At 38.6% G+C, this 16,777-nt stretch overlaps 1 protein-coding gene across 1 annotated transcript; it reads left to right on the top strand.

The window, feature by feature from the left end:
- The first annotated feature begins 12,350 nt into the window (after positions 1–12,350).
- On the top strand, positions 12,351–13,298 carry LOC101724576 (olfactory receptor 2M3). The gene has a single exon (XM_004874740.2). The coding sequence runs from the start codon at positions 12,351–12,353 to the stop codon at positions 13,296–13,298; it is 948 nt and encodes a 315-aa protein (XP_004874797.2).
- Positions 13,299–16,777: the final 3,479 nt, after the last annotated feature.

Below are 16,777 nucleotides of genomic sequence, written 5' to 3'. Positions count from 1 at the left end.
TATATATCATCTACAGATACAAATTCCTTATGATGAATGTGATTTTCATGTATATCTAAAATGTACCAATAAACTTAATTCATTTTTTAAAAGTCTAAAAATATCACCTTTAGAAATGCTTCATTTTAAAATACTATTCTGTAATTATACACTCTTCAAGAATCAATAAACCTAGAATAAAATGTTCTCAGTGAATTTGCAAAGTTCAAATTTAATATTATAGAAGAAATGGAAACATTCAGTCATGTATTCCTTTTAAATGAAAAATATGTGTTTTTAATGGTAAAATCTGAATAAAATATGTGCTGGGAAAATATTTGGTGGGATTAGAGGCCGTGGCTTATGTGATTGGTATCAGTGTAAATTTTCCTTTTCTTGCAAGAGAAAAATGTTATACACAATTCCTGTCATCACAGAAAATTTTGCTTTAAAGTTCACTCTCTACTTTGGGGATGTGTTTACTTATATGTTTTAAACACTGTTTGCATGCTAATTAGAAGAATATGTACTTTTGCTTTCCACTTATAACCACATTGAATTTCATGCATGAGGCCTTTTGAGAGTTAAAATGATGTCGTTTTGATTTTGGTGATACTGTGTACATGAAAATTTACTCTGAGGGCTGACAGTGTAGCTCCACAGCAGAACCCTGCCTGGCTGGCACAAAAGCCTGGAATCAATTCCCAATCCTGCAACAATGTTTTTGTTTCAGAATATCATCAGCTGCCTGTGCAACATAGCACACATCTGTAGTCGTAGCACTAGTGAGCCTGAGGCAGGAACAGTAAGGGTTCAGTGCAGCAGGGATTACATAGCGATCCCTCACTCAAAACAAACAACAAAATAAAATAGTATCAAAATAGTATCAAAATAGTATTAAACTGCAATAGTAGCAACTGTAACATCTTATTAGTGGAAGAAAAAATGCTATTTCTAGTCCACACTATTTATTAAATGCAGGTTGCGAATGGAGCTATCTGCACAGTATATCCTTGACAGAGATGTTGCAGAATTGCAGTCATGCTGAAATACAACGTTTAAACATTTACCCAAAAAAGCAAGTTGGAGAAGATGGTGAGAGCACCCACCAATGCAAAGCTCACTGACTACTGCACCTCAGAGCTGAAAGAATCTGAGCCCCAACCTCTGATGGATGTGGACATGACCTGGGAAGCCCTAGCTGCCTTTCCAGAGCATGCTGACATGTGAAGGAGAACAGAGCATCCAAAACACAAGCAAACACACAGTTCTCCATGGTTCTAAAGGAATTCAAGTATTTCACAAATAATAGTAAATAACAATAAGTAATGTCACGGGAAGTAATGTAAAATATATCTCTGAAAGGAATTCAAATATACTTTATAATATCAAGGAGAATCATAATGAAAGAATAGGTCACTCATGCAGAATCTCTGATGTAAAATAGAAAGCAAAGGGAGTCGTAACAGAATTAGCAGTTTGAAAACTTGAGAGGAGGCTGTTTTGAGGGCGTGAAAGTAGAGTTCAAGTGCTGAGGGTGGGCTGCCCAGAGAGAGACATAGAACAGTGCACACTTGCTCTGTAGGCTCCACTGCTTTCTGCTCACTGTGTGTTACACTCACCTGCACCATTCCCACTGGCTGCCAGAGGAGCGGTGTGGGCAACTCCCCAGATGTGTGGGAAAGGGAAGACAATCACACCAGTGGACACGAAGGATGATCAATATGTCCTGACTCTGAGGATAAATTGTCAGGCTCTGAAGCCCATAGCTCATTCAAATATTATCAGCATCTGATAAAATGTGCATGTGTTGTATCAATCATATCAAGACAGAATTTGATACAAATTGTACAAAGTTTTTTGAAGTCATTATTTTAGCAACACTAATAATTTCATGTCACTGAGAATGTTTCTTCTATTAACAGTTGAGTGTTTGAGTTAAGGGTTTGCAAGTTTGTCAAAAGGATTCAGTTGGAAATAGGCACAATTTGGATGCCAGTGGTTATTAATTGCTTTAAAAATCTTCATCTATTAACCTCTATTGTTTTTCAGTCTCCTTGCTGTCCATCATGTTTGTTTGATATGTATCCTTCAAGTGGAAGTGTAGTCACCGTATGGAGCAAATGCTCAGGCCTCCTGCTCCCCTTGTACTCCAAATGACATGGAGCAGAGTGAGACCTTCAGGCTTCACCTTACCGCTTCACCTCCTCTGCTTTGTTTCACAATCATTAATATCATCAAGACACTGACAACAGCATCAAAATTTCCCCTGATCTGAAGAGTTTTTTTGGAGAATAAGGAGATTCAGGGAATTTTGCTACGAATTCTACCATGAATCCAACTTTGTATTTGAATATGAAGTCATTGACCCACAGTAACCATCTCTGGTGTACAGGTGTGGAGCACAAAGGGCTAATTGGTAGATGTTGAAGAAACCAAAGTTCAGGGTGCTCCAAATTTCCTTTTTTTTTTTTTTTTTGCATAACTGGGGATCGAACTCAGGATGTTGTGCTTGCCAGGCAGGCATTGGTGCCACTGAGCCAAACCTCTAGCCCCCAAATTTCCTTCTTTAGACAAAGCAAAATATTGATTGCCCTTTACAGTGTACAATAGTTATGTTTAAATATACATATATTTGTGTATGTGTACCATGATGACAATGTAATGCAATATTCTTTCACATTGAAATGCAAATTCTAAACATTCACCAGAAGTTTATATGTCTCACACAACATATTACATAATTGTAACCATGTTAACATGACTAAGGGTAGAACTACGTGGACTCAGAAGTTACAGCATCAGGCAGTAACATTTGGAGATTAGGACCCAGACCCTTGCTGGGAGTAAATGCTGTCTGCAGAGGGAGACTGGCTCACACCTCATATCACAGAGCTGATCCGTCCTCCTGGGGTCCCCTGTCCCATGCCCAGCTGCAGAGCATCAAATCCAGTGTCACACACATCTCCATGCCCATTATTCCCTGAGCTTCAGTGCTTCCTATCTTCCCAAGTGTGCTGAATAAAAGAGCAGAAGTGGCAATAGTAAAGATAGACTATAGGAAAAGATGTAACAGAAATATCTTTCTTTCAGAAGGCTACTGTGAAAAGCTTTCATGCTGTAAAACTTTAGAGTGATTGTGTTGCCAGTACTAACACAAAAATGTATAAAAATATATGATGATGATGTACATATATCATAATCCTAAAACAATTAAACCATTGCAATGTTTCTCCATATATGTGAAAGTTAATTTCTGTAGAAATCCACAAATTCTGAATAGCAATCTAGGAAACATCTCCTAATCAATATTATGAGAGTGGACAAACAGACATTTAATACATGAAACACTTTAAGAAATAATTTGCTTTTGCCAAATTGCAATAAAGTTTTGAAAGTGCTAAATAATGTATTTTTGATTGGAATGTGGCAAAATTTTAGAAAAATAAAGAGAATTTTGTTATTCATGTGTATCAGTCATTGTTCACTATTGAAACAGATTTCATGCAAGTTCTATAAAAATTTACAAGATTGGCTTATAAGAGTCAGGGGTGGAAGAGAACAAAAGGGCTGCCTGCATGCTGGAGATCTGACTGGTCCAGTCAAAGGCCTGGAGCTCACTGTGGTGTCCTGTGTGAGTCAGTGTCAGAAGGCTGAAGGGTCTGCAATGGAAACTAGAAGATGACTTCCAAGGTGAAGGTGAAGACTGGAGCTCTTCTGAATAAAAAGAAGTGACATTTCCTTCTTTGTTTCCCTTTTATAGCACATAGGCCACAGACCAACCCTGGGTGGGTCTTCTCTCTTCAATATATCCCCTCACACATACCAGAACTATGCTGATCCAATTCAGTTGGCAGTTTCTTACTCGAGCTGACACAATCAGTTAACGAGCATTTCATGGATGAAGTTTCTAAGAGAAAATACTCAATTACTTTTTTGTTACTAGTACATGTGATATGTAGCAGCTGCATTCATCATGGAAATTGGGATATATATATATAGCATGCTGATTGTTTTTACTCCATCTCCACCCTCTACCTTCCCCTAACCTCCCTCCCCATCTCATATTACAGGGAATTCTGTGTACTCAGGTTTATAACAGCACAGTTCAAAATGGTTATATTACAGAGGTGGCCTGTGCGCCCATCAACAGGTGAATGAGTATAGAAAAATGTGGTATTTACACACAATGAAGCACTACTATGCCATAAAAAGCATGAACTTGAATTGTCTGTAGGAAAGTGGAAGCACTTGGAAACTAAAATGTTAGATGAAATAAGTCAGACACAGAAATTTAAATAATGCATCTTCTCTTATATGAGAAGTGCATATTTTCTACGGTGTTTCTGCTTTGAAGTTAGTCAATTACACTTGATAGTCTCTGAAACTGTGATCCACATAAACCCTTTCTCCCTGTACTTATCAGATGTCAGGAATTTTGTGTCAGCAATAAGAAAGTTGACCAATACATGGTCAGTTAGGGGATGGCCCTGCAACAGCAGGGTTCTGATTCAATTGGAAACTTCCTGAGTGTCTCCCTCATAACCTGAGAGTTTGCTTGAGAGTAAGCCTTAGGGCAGCAAATTAATGAATCTGACAGAGGAAATTTGAAGGCAGCTCAATGTTTAGTCTGTGGCATGGGTACTTCTGACTAAATTCAGCCAGAATTACAGTGACAGTTAAGAGGAAAAACCCTATTTGAAAAGTTTTCTGTTTCAACACAAAGGAAAAACCTGAAAAGTTAAGGTCATGGAAAGTGTGGATGCTAAATACATTAGCAGGAAAAAGGAAACAAATACATTGCACCAGAGTAATAGTAAAGAAGCCTGTTGGCATCTCAGCAATCAGAAAGACCCCACCCTTCACTGGCTGACAATTATAAAAAGATAATGTTAAACTACTGAGAAGATTTTGCTTTGAGATGAGAACCAGAGGGTACACTACTGAAGTTGGGTGCCCACAGAATTGATTTCCACAGGATGTGGTTCATAGTGCTCAATGATCCAGAAACTCAGAGATCAGTGCAAGCCTAATCCTAATTCTCAAGCTGGTGGCCTACCTCAGCATCATATATGTCAGGCTGGTTTTATTTGCCTGATGGAACCCACTCAGATTTCAAAAGGCCTGAGAGGGCAAGGAGTGCACCTCTGAGAGGGAAAAGTGTGAATGTCTGTGAATAAACTCAAAACAGCTGTAGAGACTCCAAGAAGATGGAGAAATTTAGAATGTAGAGCATCTGTGAGAAGCCATGGGCTGTAAGCAGAGCCAGCCTCAGAGAGAGGCCGGGAGAACTACAACCATCAGTGCTGTAGGAGGTAGGTTTCCCATGCACTTCAGAGCTCTAATCTCAATACAGTATGTCCCAGGTACCAGACTTAGAAAGACAGAACTAAGTGTTTGCACTGCTGGGCTTTGGTCTTGCTTTGATCTAATTTTTTCTGTTCCCCTATTTCCTCCCTTTTAGAATGGACATATTTACTCCTTAACAATGTGTGCTGGAAGTTTTTAACATTGTTTTTGATATTACAGGGGCTCAGAACTATGACATTTCCTTGAGTGTCAGAAGATGCTTTGAATGTAGACTTTTCAACACTGATGAAAATGTTAAAACCGTTGCAACTTGCAGAGATGGAGTATGCATTTTGAATAAAGACATGGACATGAGTAATTTGGGAGCCGGGGCAAAACACTACTGTTCAGATCTAGAATGTTCCCTCAAAGCTTCAAGTATTCAGAGTTGGGGCTTTTGCACTGTGATTGCATTATGGGGGCACTATAGCTCACCTTATGTCAGGAGAAAGGGCTTCAGGAGAACAGATGGGTCATTGTTTGTGACTTGGAAGGTTGTATCTCCCTCTCTGGCTCCTCCTTTTGCTGTTTTTCCTGGCTGCCATGACATGATCAGCTGCCCTGACCCAGCCCTACTTCTGACCTTTCTGCCTTGAGAGGCAGCAAACAATGAACTGAAAATGTGAGTCAAAAATAAACCTTTCCTTCTTTACACTGTGAGTGCTAGGTGTGGGGTAGCCATCAGGGGACCAAGTTTAAGGAAACAGGTAGCACATACAGGGTTGCAGGTTGAACACATTGGTTTCCAGCCTCTCAGCCAGAAACCAGCCTGAACTTCAGTGGAACTAAAGGTGAAGGCTTGGTGAGATTATCCACTGCCCCACTGTAAATCTACAGCTGGCTTGCTGGGATTAATCAACACATGCCTGAGCTATTTCTGTCCAAAGTGTGTACCAGTAACAGCAGAGACAAGCCCTGATGTGGACATATTTTTTCTTCTTTGTTTTATTTTCTTTCTCTTTTTTATTGCTTGTTCTTGTTTTCATATGATGTGAATATTTTTTCTAATTTGTTGTTGTTTGGTCCTATTCTTGCTTTTATTTCTTTCTTCTCTCTTTCCTTCCTGACTTCTTCACCAGTTTCCCAAAGTTTATGTTATCTTTCGTTGTTCTCCAGCTTTGCTTCTAATCTCTTCTTCTTCATCTAACTTTCTATTTGTCTGCCTAACCTCTTTTCAGTTTTCTCCTCTAAGAGTAAATCACCATATTGAAGGCACATTGACTGTATAGAATTTTGGATTTGTTTTAGATTTTGTTATATAACCACAAATCTAGTTCACATGGTTAGAGGTGGTAAATTAATAGTTACCACTGTTTGTCAATTTTCATGTTGTGTTTGAGGCTACTGTTTTTACTGATTGTACTACTTCACCTAAGATGATGTAATTGGTCTCATCAGTTGTTCTTGCTATACCAGATGGAGATTACCTGAGGGTCATAAACAGTACCATAGGCCAGTGCCAAAGAATCAGGGGATAGTTCAAGAAGGCAACAACTTCTCATCCCCAATAAATTGAAGAGGTAGGATCTTAGAAAAGATTTAAAATGCAAAAGCCAGCTACAGCTGGAAGACATGCTGGAGAAGTAGTCACTTCCTAAGGGCTCTCAATACTATCATTAAAACTACTTGGATAAGAATTTACAAGCATCAACCCCTGAATTAAACTAAAAATAAATAGAGAATGAGAAGACATGGATGCAAAATGCAACCCCAGACCTCCAGTTTGCAAATGCAAACTCGTGAGCAATGAGATGAAACAATTTTAAAGCCACCCACCCAGACTCCCTGAAGTGGTAGTAGCAGAAGTAACAAAGAAAATGAAGGAGGCTGTAGAAAAAATCAAATCAAAAATAATTTGTCAGATAACTACAGAGATAGTGACCATAATAAAGTACATGGCTAGTGACTCTAGAGCAGATAGAGAAAAAAATAGAGGACCTTAGGGAAATGATGGAAATCATGAACACACAACATAGGAGAGCAATAGAATCCATGAAACAGGTTCTATAGGTGTCCAGGAGATTTAAAATTCCATTGAAAGTATGTGCAGGAGAATGAGCCAACATGAGGACAGAATATCAGACATAGAAAACAGGACTGTGGTTAACAATCATGAAAAGAAAGAGTACTTAAAATAGTAAAGGACCACAAAAAATCAATCCAACAGCTGTTACACAATACAAAGAACAGCACAAGATTGAGTAGAGTCGATTAAAAAGCAGGAGACAGCACAAATGACATAAAAAATATGTACAGAACTAATGGGAGAAAACTTCCCAAGCATGGAAAAAGAACTTGATATCTATTATCATCTATATATGTAACATCTCTATATCATCTACCTATTATCTCTCTGTCAATCTCTCTATGTAAACCATTTTGTAATAAATCTTTCATGATATGCTTATAGTATCATAGAAAGTTTTAAAATATGAGATCTTAAAAAAAAATGAGTTGAGGGCCAGGGATTTAGCTCAGTGGTTCCGGCACCTGCTTCGCAAGTGCAAGGTCCTGAGTTTGATCCCCGGTGACTCCCCCCCCCCAAAAGGAGTTGAAACAGAGTCCTAATATATGAATAACCCAGGAGATGAAACCAGACTTGAGGACTTTGTAATTATCATCATTAAAATAAAATAACTTCTGGCCAGGTATTTAGTTCAGTGGCATCATGCCTCCTTGCAAGTGTAAGGTCCTAAATTCAATCCCTAGTACAAAAAAATTCTTTTAGATCTTAAATATTGAGTTATATTTTCCAGTTTGAAAGTAAATTATATGAAAACCTAAAAGAAAAAGTGGATGATAGCATAGACTAGTGTAATTGAAGACAAGGGACAAGAGTTCCCTGGAGGATTTAGTAATTAAACTACACATGACTTAGTAACATTGCGCTGTGCAGATTTTCATGGAAATTTAAACATTGTCAGCTATACTGTAAGGAGCAAGTCTAACTGAAGACATATGGAAGGTAAGACTGGGGGAGACACTGCCTTCTAAAATACTTAGATGCTGTGGACATTCTGGAGTTTAACCAGAAAAGATGGAGGCATGTTTTATTTAAAAGTTACATATTAGAAATTTTGCTATTTTAAATTTCTTCAGACAGTCATGCATTTCTCCATGTTTATCTGCAATTTGTCTCTTCAATAGAGTAGGGTGAAATATTTCTTACATTTTGAGACTAAGTGAATTAATACCTGTAAGATGCTAACTGAACAAACTGAATTGGTAACAGTGGTACGGAATGTGACCATTCAAGAACCACTGTGAGACGCTCCCGTGGACCTGGTCTACTTGTTCACATTTTCCACCTGATGACTTCCCTGGTGTAAACTGCCCTTGTTTAAGAGCAAGCAAGGAAAGTGCATAGCTGAGCCATAAAAACCAACAATTGAGGAAGAAAAACAGAATATTTCCCCAAATATTTTCTGCTTAGTAACAGTGAAGTGTATTGTAAAATTATCAAAAAGTAAAGATGACTAGATTTGAGTAGTAATAGCAATATTAATTTTGAGAATTTATACTATGATACACATACTCTGATGAGGGATTGTAAGAATTAATTTATTCCATCTTTAAGACAACCTTGTGAGGGGTGAAGAAATTGTTTTAAAAAAATTGTAGAGTCATTCTCACTACACAGGTAACACAGTGTTGTCTGGAGGCTTCTGGTATTTGCTATTCATGTAGAACAGCGATAGAAGCCACATTTTTTTCTCTGAGATCAATGTGTGCAGAGTTTGATATCTACAGAATAGACAAAGAATCATAGTAAGGTGTGTATGTGTGAGTGTGTGTGTGTGTGTGTGTGTGTGTATGTGTGTGATTTGTCAGTAGGAAGTGGAATGAGATGTGATTTAAATGGAATGAGACATGATAGAAAGCAATATCATTTCAAACAAGGAAGGCTTCTGAGAAGTCTCACACTTGGGTGTCATGGAGCTCTTTAAGATCAGTGGTGTCTGATGGCACAAGCCTGTAAAGCCAGCATGTGGAGGCTGAGGCAGGGGAACTGCAAGTTTGAGGCCAGTTCGGAGTATGCAGTGAGACCCTGGAGAGAGGGTGAGGGAAGAAAAGGAGGAAGAGAGGGAGAGGAAGAAGAAAATGAGGAGAGAGAGAGAGAGAGAGAGAGAGAGAGAGAGAGAGAGAGAGAGAGAGAGAGAGAGAGAGAGAAGAGGGGAGAGAGCAAATCAGAATGAGAGCCAATAAGAATCATAAGTTCACAATGTTGCAGAGGGAAACAAAGAAAATGACCTGAAATGTAAAGATACTTGCACAACCTTCTGAAATACATCACAAACAACCAGCAAGCAGATGGAAGTAGATGGAAAATCTGAGACATTCATGCTTCCACAGGAAGGAGTGAGCAACTCATTGGGACTTTGAGAAAACACAAAACTCATATAGTGAGTGCATTGAAGAACAGGGGATTAATTACCCATAATATCAGAGGTGCAGATGTGAAGGCCTTTTGCTCAGAGGAAACATTGTGCCTTTCTGAAAGGCATTAACCTTTCTTGTGGACATGTGTTGAGTGTTTTATTTGTAGGCATGCATTTGATGAATGTCAAAGTTTTGGAGTGGGTTGTTTTGCAGGCCATTTTTATCTATAACATCATGCCAAATTTTGTTTTGTTTTTAAATCTTTGAAGGTGAGAGGTTGATGGAGGAGTGTTGCACATCTGTGCAGATGCACGGACTCAGTGATCCAAATCAGCATCATGTCATTGCTTCTAGCTTATTCCCCTGTGCCTCACCCCTTATTCCTCTCAGCTTTGGTACAGCTCCATCATTTGTTCTTTCAAAACAAACTGTCCTTCAGGAACCTGCTACTGTGCTAGCTCCAATTTCCATTTTCCTCCAAATATCACTGTGCTGTGTATTGTGCCCTCTAGTTAATCAGTCAAGTGAGCTATTTAGATAAAGTAATAACATATTATTTTAATGTGTTTAGAATCAACACATTAAAGACTGTTAACCCATACTAGAAAGGATTTAATAAAATTCATGACATGGATAGCCTTGTGATTAGATTAATATGAAATGAACAAAGCAATGCTGTGCATTATTATAGATGTGGAGCTGTAAAACATGTGCTACCTCTTCATTTATTATATCTAGAGCTGAAGGCATTTTTGTGAGTGTGAGGGCAGATTTAACCCGGGGCCTGACACAGCCAAGGCAAGTACTCTCCTGCTGATCTACACCCCAGCCTTATTACAGGTCAATCAAAAATATGTGGCAGTAAAATTATTGAAGAGAAAATACAACTAGGTGCTTACCAAGGTTTTGAAAGGGGTGAAAAATGAATATATACTGAAAAAATAAGCAGCACAGGTTATGCTTATCTACACAATAGGAGCTTAGTTTATTGCTAAGTATTGGACCTGTGGGGGAAAAACACTTTTATAGAGCAGTTAGAACTGATTAGGAACTCAAAATGTAATGAGTGCTAATTGGAATGTTGGTGTGTTCACAGAGCTTGTGATAACTGCACAGATATATAGTCAGAGAAAACAAAACATTTTTTAAAATGTAGCACTGGAGGATAAATAAAGTAAATGATTTGTCTCCTGGAAATAGAGGCATAAAAAAGAAAGAAAAGAGAATAAAATTATGCTACTTTTAACCAAAGAAATATTCACTTTTATTATTGGTGCTGAGAACAAATCCCAGGCCTAGCAAAAACTGAGCATGTGTCCTAGCAGTGGGATATGCCCAAGCTCCCTCGAAATACTCTTACAAAGTTCTTTGGAAAGGAAATTAATATTTCTACATATGATAATGCTCTATAAGTAAAGTAAAGATAAGTTTTATTACCTCCAACACAATTTAACTTTAAAAACTTATACAAACTGAGTAGGTAATGTGTTAAATACTTTATGATTTCATTTAATCTCCATCACACCTTACCTTATGAATATAATACATATCCAAATTGACAGAGTAGAAAGTCAGGCTCAGAAAAATTCATAATTCCCTAAGAACATGAAGACAAATAATCTAAAGCTTAAATTAGCTTCCCCTGGAGCCAGAATCTTCCTTAAAATCTGGTACAATAGGTTGTCTCATGGACACACTTAATTTTTAGTTATGAATGAAAAGAAACACCGTGGTGACTCACAAGTAGTAACAACACATGTCAGTTTATACACTTCTTATGTTGGTATTTCAATTTCTCTGTTTACCTGACATTTGACTAAATACCTCTTATTTTACTTCTTTCTTTCCTCCACTTTTCTGTGAAATATAATTTTATTATCATTGTTGTGTGATATGTTCAGTTCCATAGAAAATGTAGCAAAGTCACAGAATTCCCAGAAATACAGGAGTGTTTCCACAAAATTAGTGTAATTGTGCACAAATTATCCATTTGTTACCTGTCTGTTATGGTTTGTTCAGAGGCTGGGCCTTGGGAAAGTTTGGAGAGGGTGGAGCACTTCACCTCATCACTGGCTTGGTCCACTGGATGTGTCATGAGGTGGCTCCTGGATGGAGGAAGGGTTCACTTTGCGAATGGCTGCCAATGATACACCTCTTCCTTGGCTCTGTTTGCCAGATTTTCTGCTTCCTTGCTGCCATGGATTGAGCAGCTTTCCTCTTCCGTGCCCTTCTAACATGATGGTCCTCATTAGAGCAAGCTGACTATGGAAAACACTGGAAACGGAGTCAAAGTAAATATTTTCCACTGTTAGTTTTGTTTGTCAGCCACGAAAAGTAGGCTGCTATGACATTTGAGTGAACTTGTCACACAAACTACATTACAGGACTTTTGAGAAAACTCATAGGGTTTTACTATGAAACCTGCTTTTCCTCCTAGCTATGTAACTTGCCTTCAGCTCATATCTGTTAAACATAAACATATTCTCTCTCATTCACAAATAATAATTTATGAGCCAGTGTCACAGTTTTACTGTGCATTCTTAATTGTTTGCATGTATATGTAGTAGGGAAATCTTTGATATTTCCATGATATATCCTTGCCATTTCTTAAAAGTTGTTTCTCCACAGTGAAAACGTTCACCATGGCCTGGGAGAATCTGACCTTCAACTCTGACTTCATCCTGCTGGGAATCTTCAATCACAGCCCCTTCCACACCTTCCTACTCACCCTGGTCCTGGCCATCTTCACAGTAGCCTTTGTGGGGAACACGGCCATGGTCCTGCTCATCTACCTGGATTCCAAGCTGCACACTCCCATGTACTTCCTCCTCAGCCAGCTCTCCCTCATGGACCTCATTCTGGTCTGTACCACTGTCCCCAAGATGGTGGTCAACTTCCTGTCTGACAGGAAATTCATCTCTCTGGCAGGATGTGGGACACAAATCTTCTTCTATGTGTCCCTACTTGGAGCTGAGTGTTTCCTGCTGGCTGCAATGGCCTATGACCGCTACGTAGCCATTTGCTACCCTTTAAGGTACCCAGTACTCATGAGCCAGAAACTCTGTGCTCTCATGGTGTCTTCCTCCTGGATTCTTGGCTTCATAGATGGTGTAATTGAAGTTGCAGTTGCATTGAGCTTCTCCTATTGTAGATCTCGGGAAATTGCTCACTTTTTCTGTGATGTCCCTGCCCTGGTCACTCTCTCGTGCACAGACACCAAGACATTTGAAAGGGTGATATTTATCTGCTGTGTAATTATGCTCCTCTTCCCTGTAGCAATCATCATTGGTTCTTACACTCGTGTTATTCTGACCATTACCCGCATGGGATCTGGGGAGGGTCGCCACAAAGCTTTTGCCACCTGCTCCTCCCACCTAATGGTGGTGGGCATGTACTATGGAGCAGCGATGTTCATCTACATGCGGCCCATGTCTGAGCGGTCCCCCTCCTGGGACAAGATGGTGTCTGCCTTCTACACCATCCTCACACCCATGCTGAATCCCCTCATCTACAGCCTGCGCAACAGAGAAGTCAGCAGAGCCTTCATGAAACTGGTAGGGAAGGCAAAATCTGCAGAGTATATGGCCTAATTATAATTTCTACAGAGTCTGCTAAAAGCTTATTTTGAAAGTTTAACAAATATAATTCTACACTCAAAACTTATATTCATAACAAAAGTGTTGTAGTTTACACAAAAAGTTTGAAATTGTAAAAAAGCATACATGTTATAATTATCAATAAATATTTGTAGTCACAGAGAGTGCAGATATACATACCTTTCAAAAAAGATAAACACTCCAGATATTTGCCCATTATGATACCTCATTCTCTGAAGGTATTTTAACATACAGTAATTTAACAGTTGGTGAGCCAACAGTTTCCATTAGTATAAATTTCCAATGAGAATGATCAATTCCTTAGAACAAATAATGAAACTAATTGCATGGAAAGTTGTACACCTGTTTATAAGATTATAAAATCAACTAAACATGAAATTATTGCTTATGAAGTTGAATTTTTCCTGTAACAGACACTGGGTTCCTCCTCTATCTTGTCCATTTGTTTCAATGTATTTCTTTTTGCTACACACATTGGTCTCATACGTGCATAACTAACATGTGAACATAAGGCTTCTAAATCTAGATTTTCCATCCTTAGAGATTCTCATCGTTATTTGGGTCATAGATACAAATTGCATGGGAATGTGATGTCTTTTTAGAGAGGCCCAAATTTTCTGAAGTCCAGACATTTACTGTGCATTGCTTATGTGGCTTCATTATAGATATGTAGCAGTAATATGTACTTATATGAAGTTTCCCACAATTGTGGAGAGTTTTGTATTTTCCAAGGACCTCATTTTTGCTATAACATACATTCAATTGCTCTCCTAAATCTCCATTGGAACCCACCCATTGCATTCATTGTTTTGTTTCATTACTATTGCCATAGACTTTGCCCTCTACAGAGCAATTTTTCTTAAGCCACAGTTTGCATGGGTCAGAAGTCCCAGGATGACTCAACCAGATCATCTCCTCAGGGTTTTACAAGGTTACATTTCTGTGTTTCATGTGACACTAAGGGTCATTCTGGTTTTTATCTACTTTTCACATTTTTATGTGTATTCATGTTGGTACATGTATACTCACATGGCAAGTGTGGGTTAAAAGCCTTGATTGATGGCTAAACAATAAAATATTCTGAAATACAGTCTAACAGTTCACTTTTATTAATTATCAGAGGTTGTAAATAAGAATCTAGTATTTATTTTTTAAAAGATAATGACAACAGATGATGTAATTTATGGATGAAAGACAGCAAGATTGTGCTCCATCTTGTATATAATAATACAGAAATTATTAAAAGTATATTAAATAGGAGAAAGAAAAACGGGCAAGTTGGTGCAGGAGAAGATGTGGGTGGATGCTCACTGTGGGGATCTAAATATGGGTGAGAGGGAGAGATAATGGATTCAATTCATTGCCAGTTGTGATTGAAGTTTTAAGTTAATAGAAGATGCTTCTAGTATGTACTTAAAGTTGAATGATTAATTTTAAATAAAATTTGAGATAAGATATTGGATTATAAAAAATCATCCCCAATAAGTTGATATGTAGAAACAGATAAAGATCAAAAACTTTGATGGAGTTTACAGATTAAGGAATAATACTTTTTACACAATAAAGGTCTGCATTACATGGGATGTATATATGTATATATAATAATATATATATATATGTATATGCATATATTCACAATTGGCTCAGATATGTACAGATTGGAAATAATAAGCAGAGACAAAAATCTACAAGTGTAGACATAAAATTTAAAAGAGGCTCTGCTTTACATATTTTCAGCCTATTAGTCTGGTTGCTAATCTTTACACAGGGTAATTAACTTTATAGTGACTTACAAGAAAATAAATGATGCACAGAACACACCAAATCATCCTGCTACAGACAGGCAGGTCTGTGCATGCCCTACCGAGGTCCCGAGTTGCACAGAAGATGCTGAAACACCCTGCTGCAGACATGTAGGTCTGCCCACACCCTGCCGAGGAGGTCCCCAGTCATGCGGAAGATGCCAAATCATGCTGCGGCAGACAGGCAGCCACCTGGTTCCACACTACAAAGATGCAGAGGACACCAGACCACCAGACGAAGGTACTGAGTCCCCCTGCTCCTGGCAAAGAGGTAGGGTCTTCTGAGCCTCTGTCCCACTGCTCCTGGTCCAGAGGAAGGGGCTTTACAGTCACCATCCCTCTCGCTGCTCCCAGCCCACAGGAAAGGGCTTTTGGATCACCATCCCCAACACTGCTCCTGGCCCCTGTCCCATCTCTCTCAGCTCAGAGGAGGTAATCTGTGCAGGCACTAACAGCCCCCCACCCCAGTCAAAGTGAGAAAACACTTAAATAAGTCTCAAAACCAGACTTCCAGATCACCTACAGCAACCCAAAAGGGAAATGAGATGGAACACTCTGATACTCAACCACCTGGACCCACTGAACTGGCAACAAAAGAGGATCTGGAAAAAATGAAATCAAATAATTTCTCAGATACCAGGAGAAATTGTGCCCCTAGTGCAAGATATGATTAATAAATCTAGAGAGGAGCTCAGGAACATGATGGAATCCCAACATAAGAAACAAATGGAATCCATAAAACAGATGCAAATAGATTTCCAGGACATGAAAAACTCCATTGAAAGTCTACACAGCAGAATGAGCCAATGTGAGGACAGAATTTCAGATATAGAAGATAAGATTGCAATTAGTGACCAGGAAAAGAAAAATTGCTTCAAAATTATAAGGGAACATGAGAAATCAATCCAGCAGCTGCTAGATAATGCAAAGAAGAATAACATAAGACTGATTGTACTCAATGAAGAAACAGGGGAGAGTGCAGATGACATAAAAAATCTCTTCATAGAAATAATGGCAGAAAACTTCCCAAGCAGGGGAAAAGAGCTTGACACACAGATAAGTGAAGCATATAGGACTCCAAATATCCTTGATCAAAAAAAATCTACACATAGGCATATAATTGTTAAGATTCCAGAAACACAACAGAAGAACAAAGTTCTCCAAGCAGTCAGAGAAAAGAAACAAATCACATACAAAGGAAAGCCCATCAGAATCACAGCAGACTTCTCAACACAAACCATCAAGGCAAGAAGAGCTTGGAATGACATATTCCAAGCCCTAAAAGAAAAAAGCCTCCAACCCAGATTGATGTACCCTGTAAAACTATCTTTCAAAATGGATGGAGAAATAAGATACTTTCATGACAAAGGGCACCTTAGGAACTTCGTGAATACCAAACCAGCACTCTAAAGAATTTTACACAATAGCCTAGGAACAGACATTGAGGATCACAACCCCAGGAAGCAAAGCAGAATGAACCCATCTGGCATGACAAGAAATTAAATGTAAAGGGGGAGAACCCAACAAAAAGAAAAAGTCATGGCAATGACAAGTCAATATATTTCAGTTATAACCATCAATGTTAATGGTCTCAATTCACCAATCAAAAGAAATAGATGGGCAGAAGGGGTCAAGAAGCAAAATCCAACA

Source organism: Heterocephalus glaber, unplaced genomic scaffold (genome assembly GCF_053883595.1).
Source record: "Heterocephalus glaber isolate CG9 unplaced genomic scaffold, H.glaber_assembly_v1.0 deba00001466, whole genome shotgun sequence".
In the NCBI taxonomy this organism is placed as follows: Eukaryota; Metazoa; Chordata; class Mammalia; order Rodentia; family Bathyergidae; genus Heterocephalus; species Heterocephalus glaber.
The sequence above is the reverse complement of the archived record's forward strand: the minus strand, read 5'-3'. Positions and strand labels throughout refer to the sequence as shown.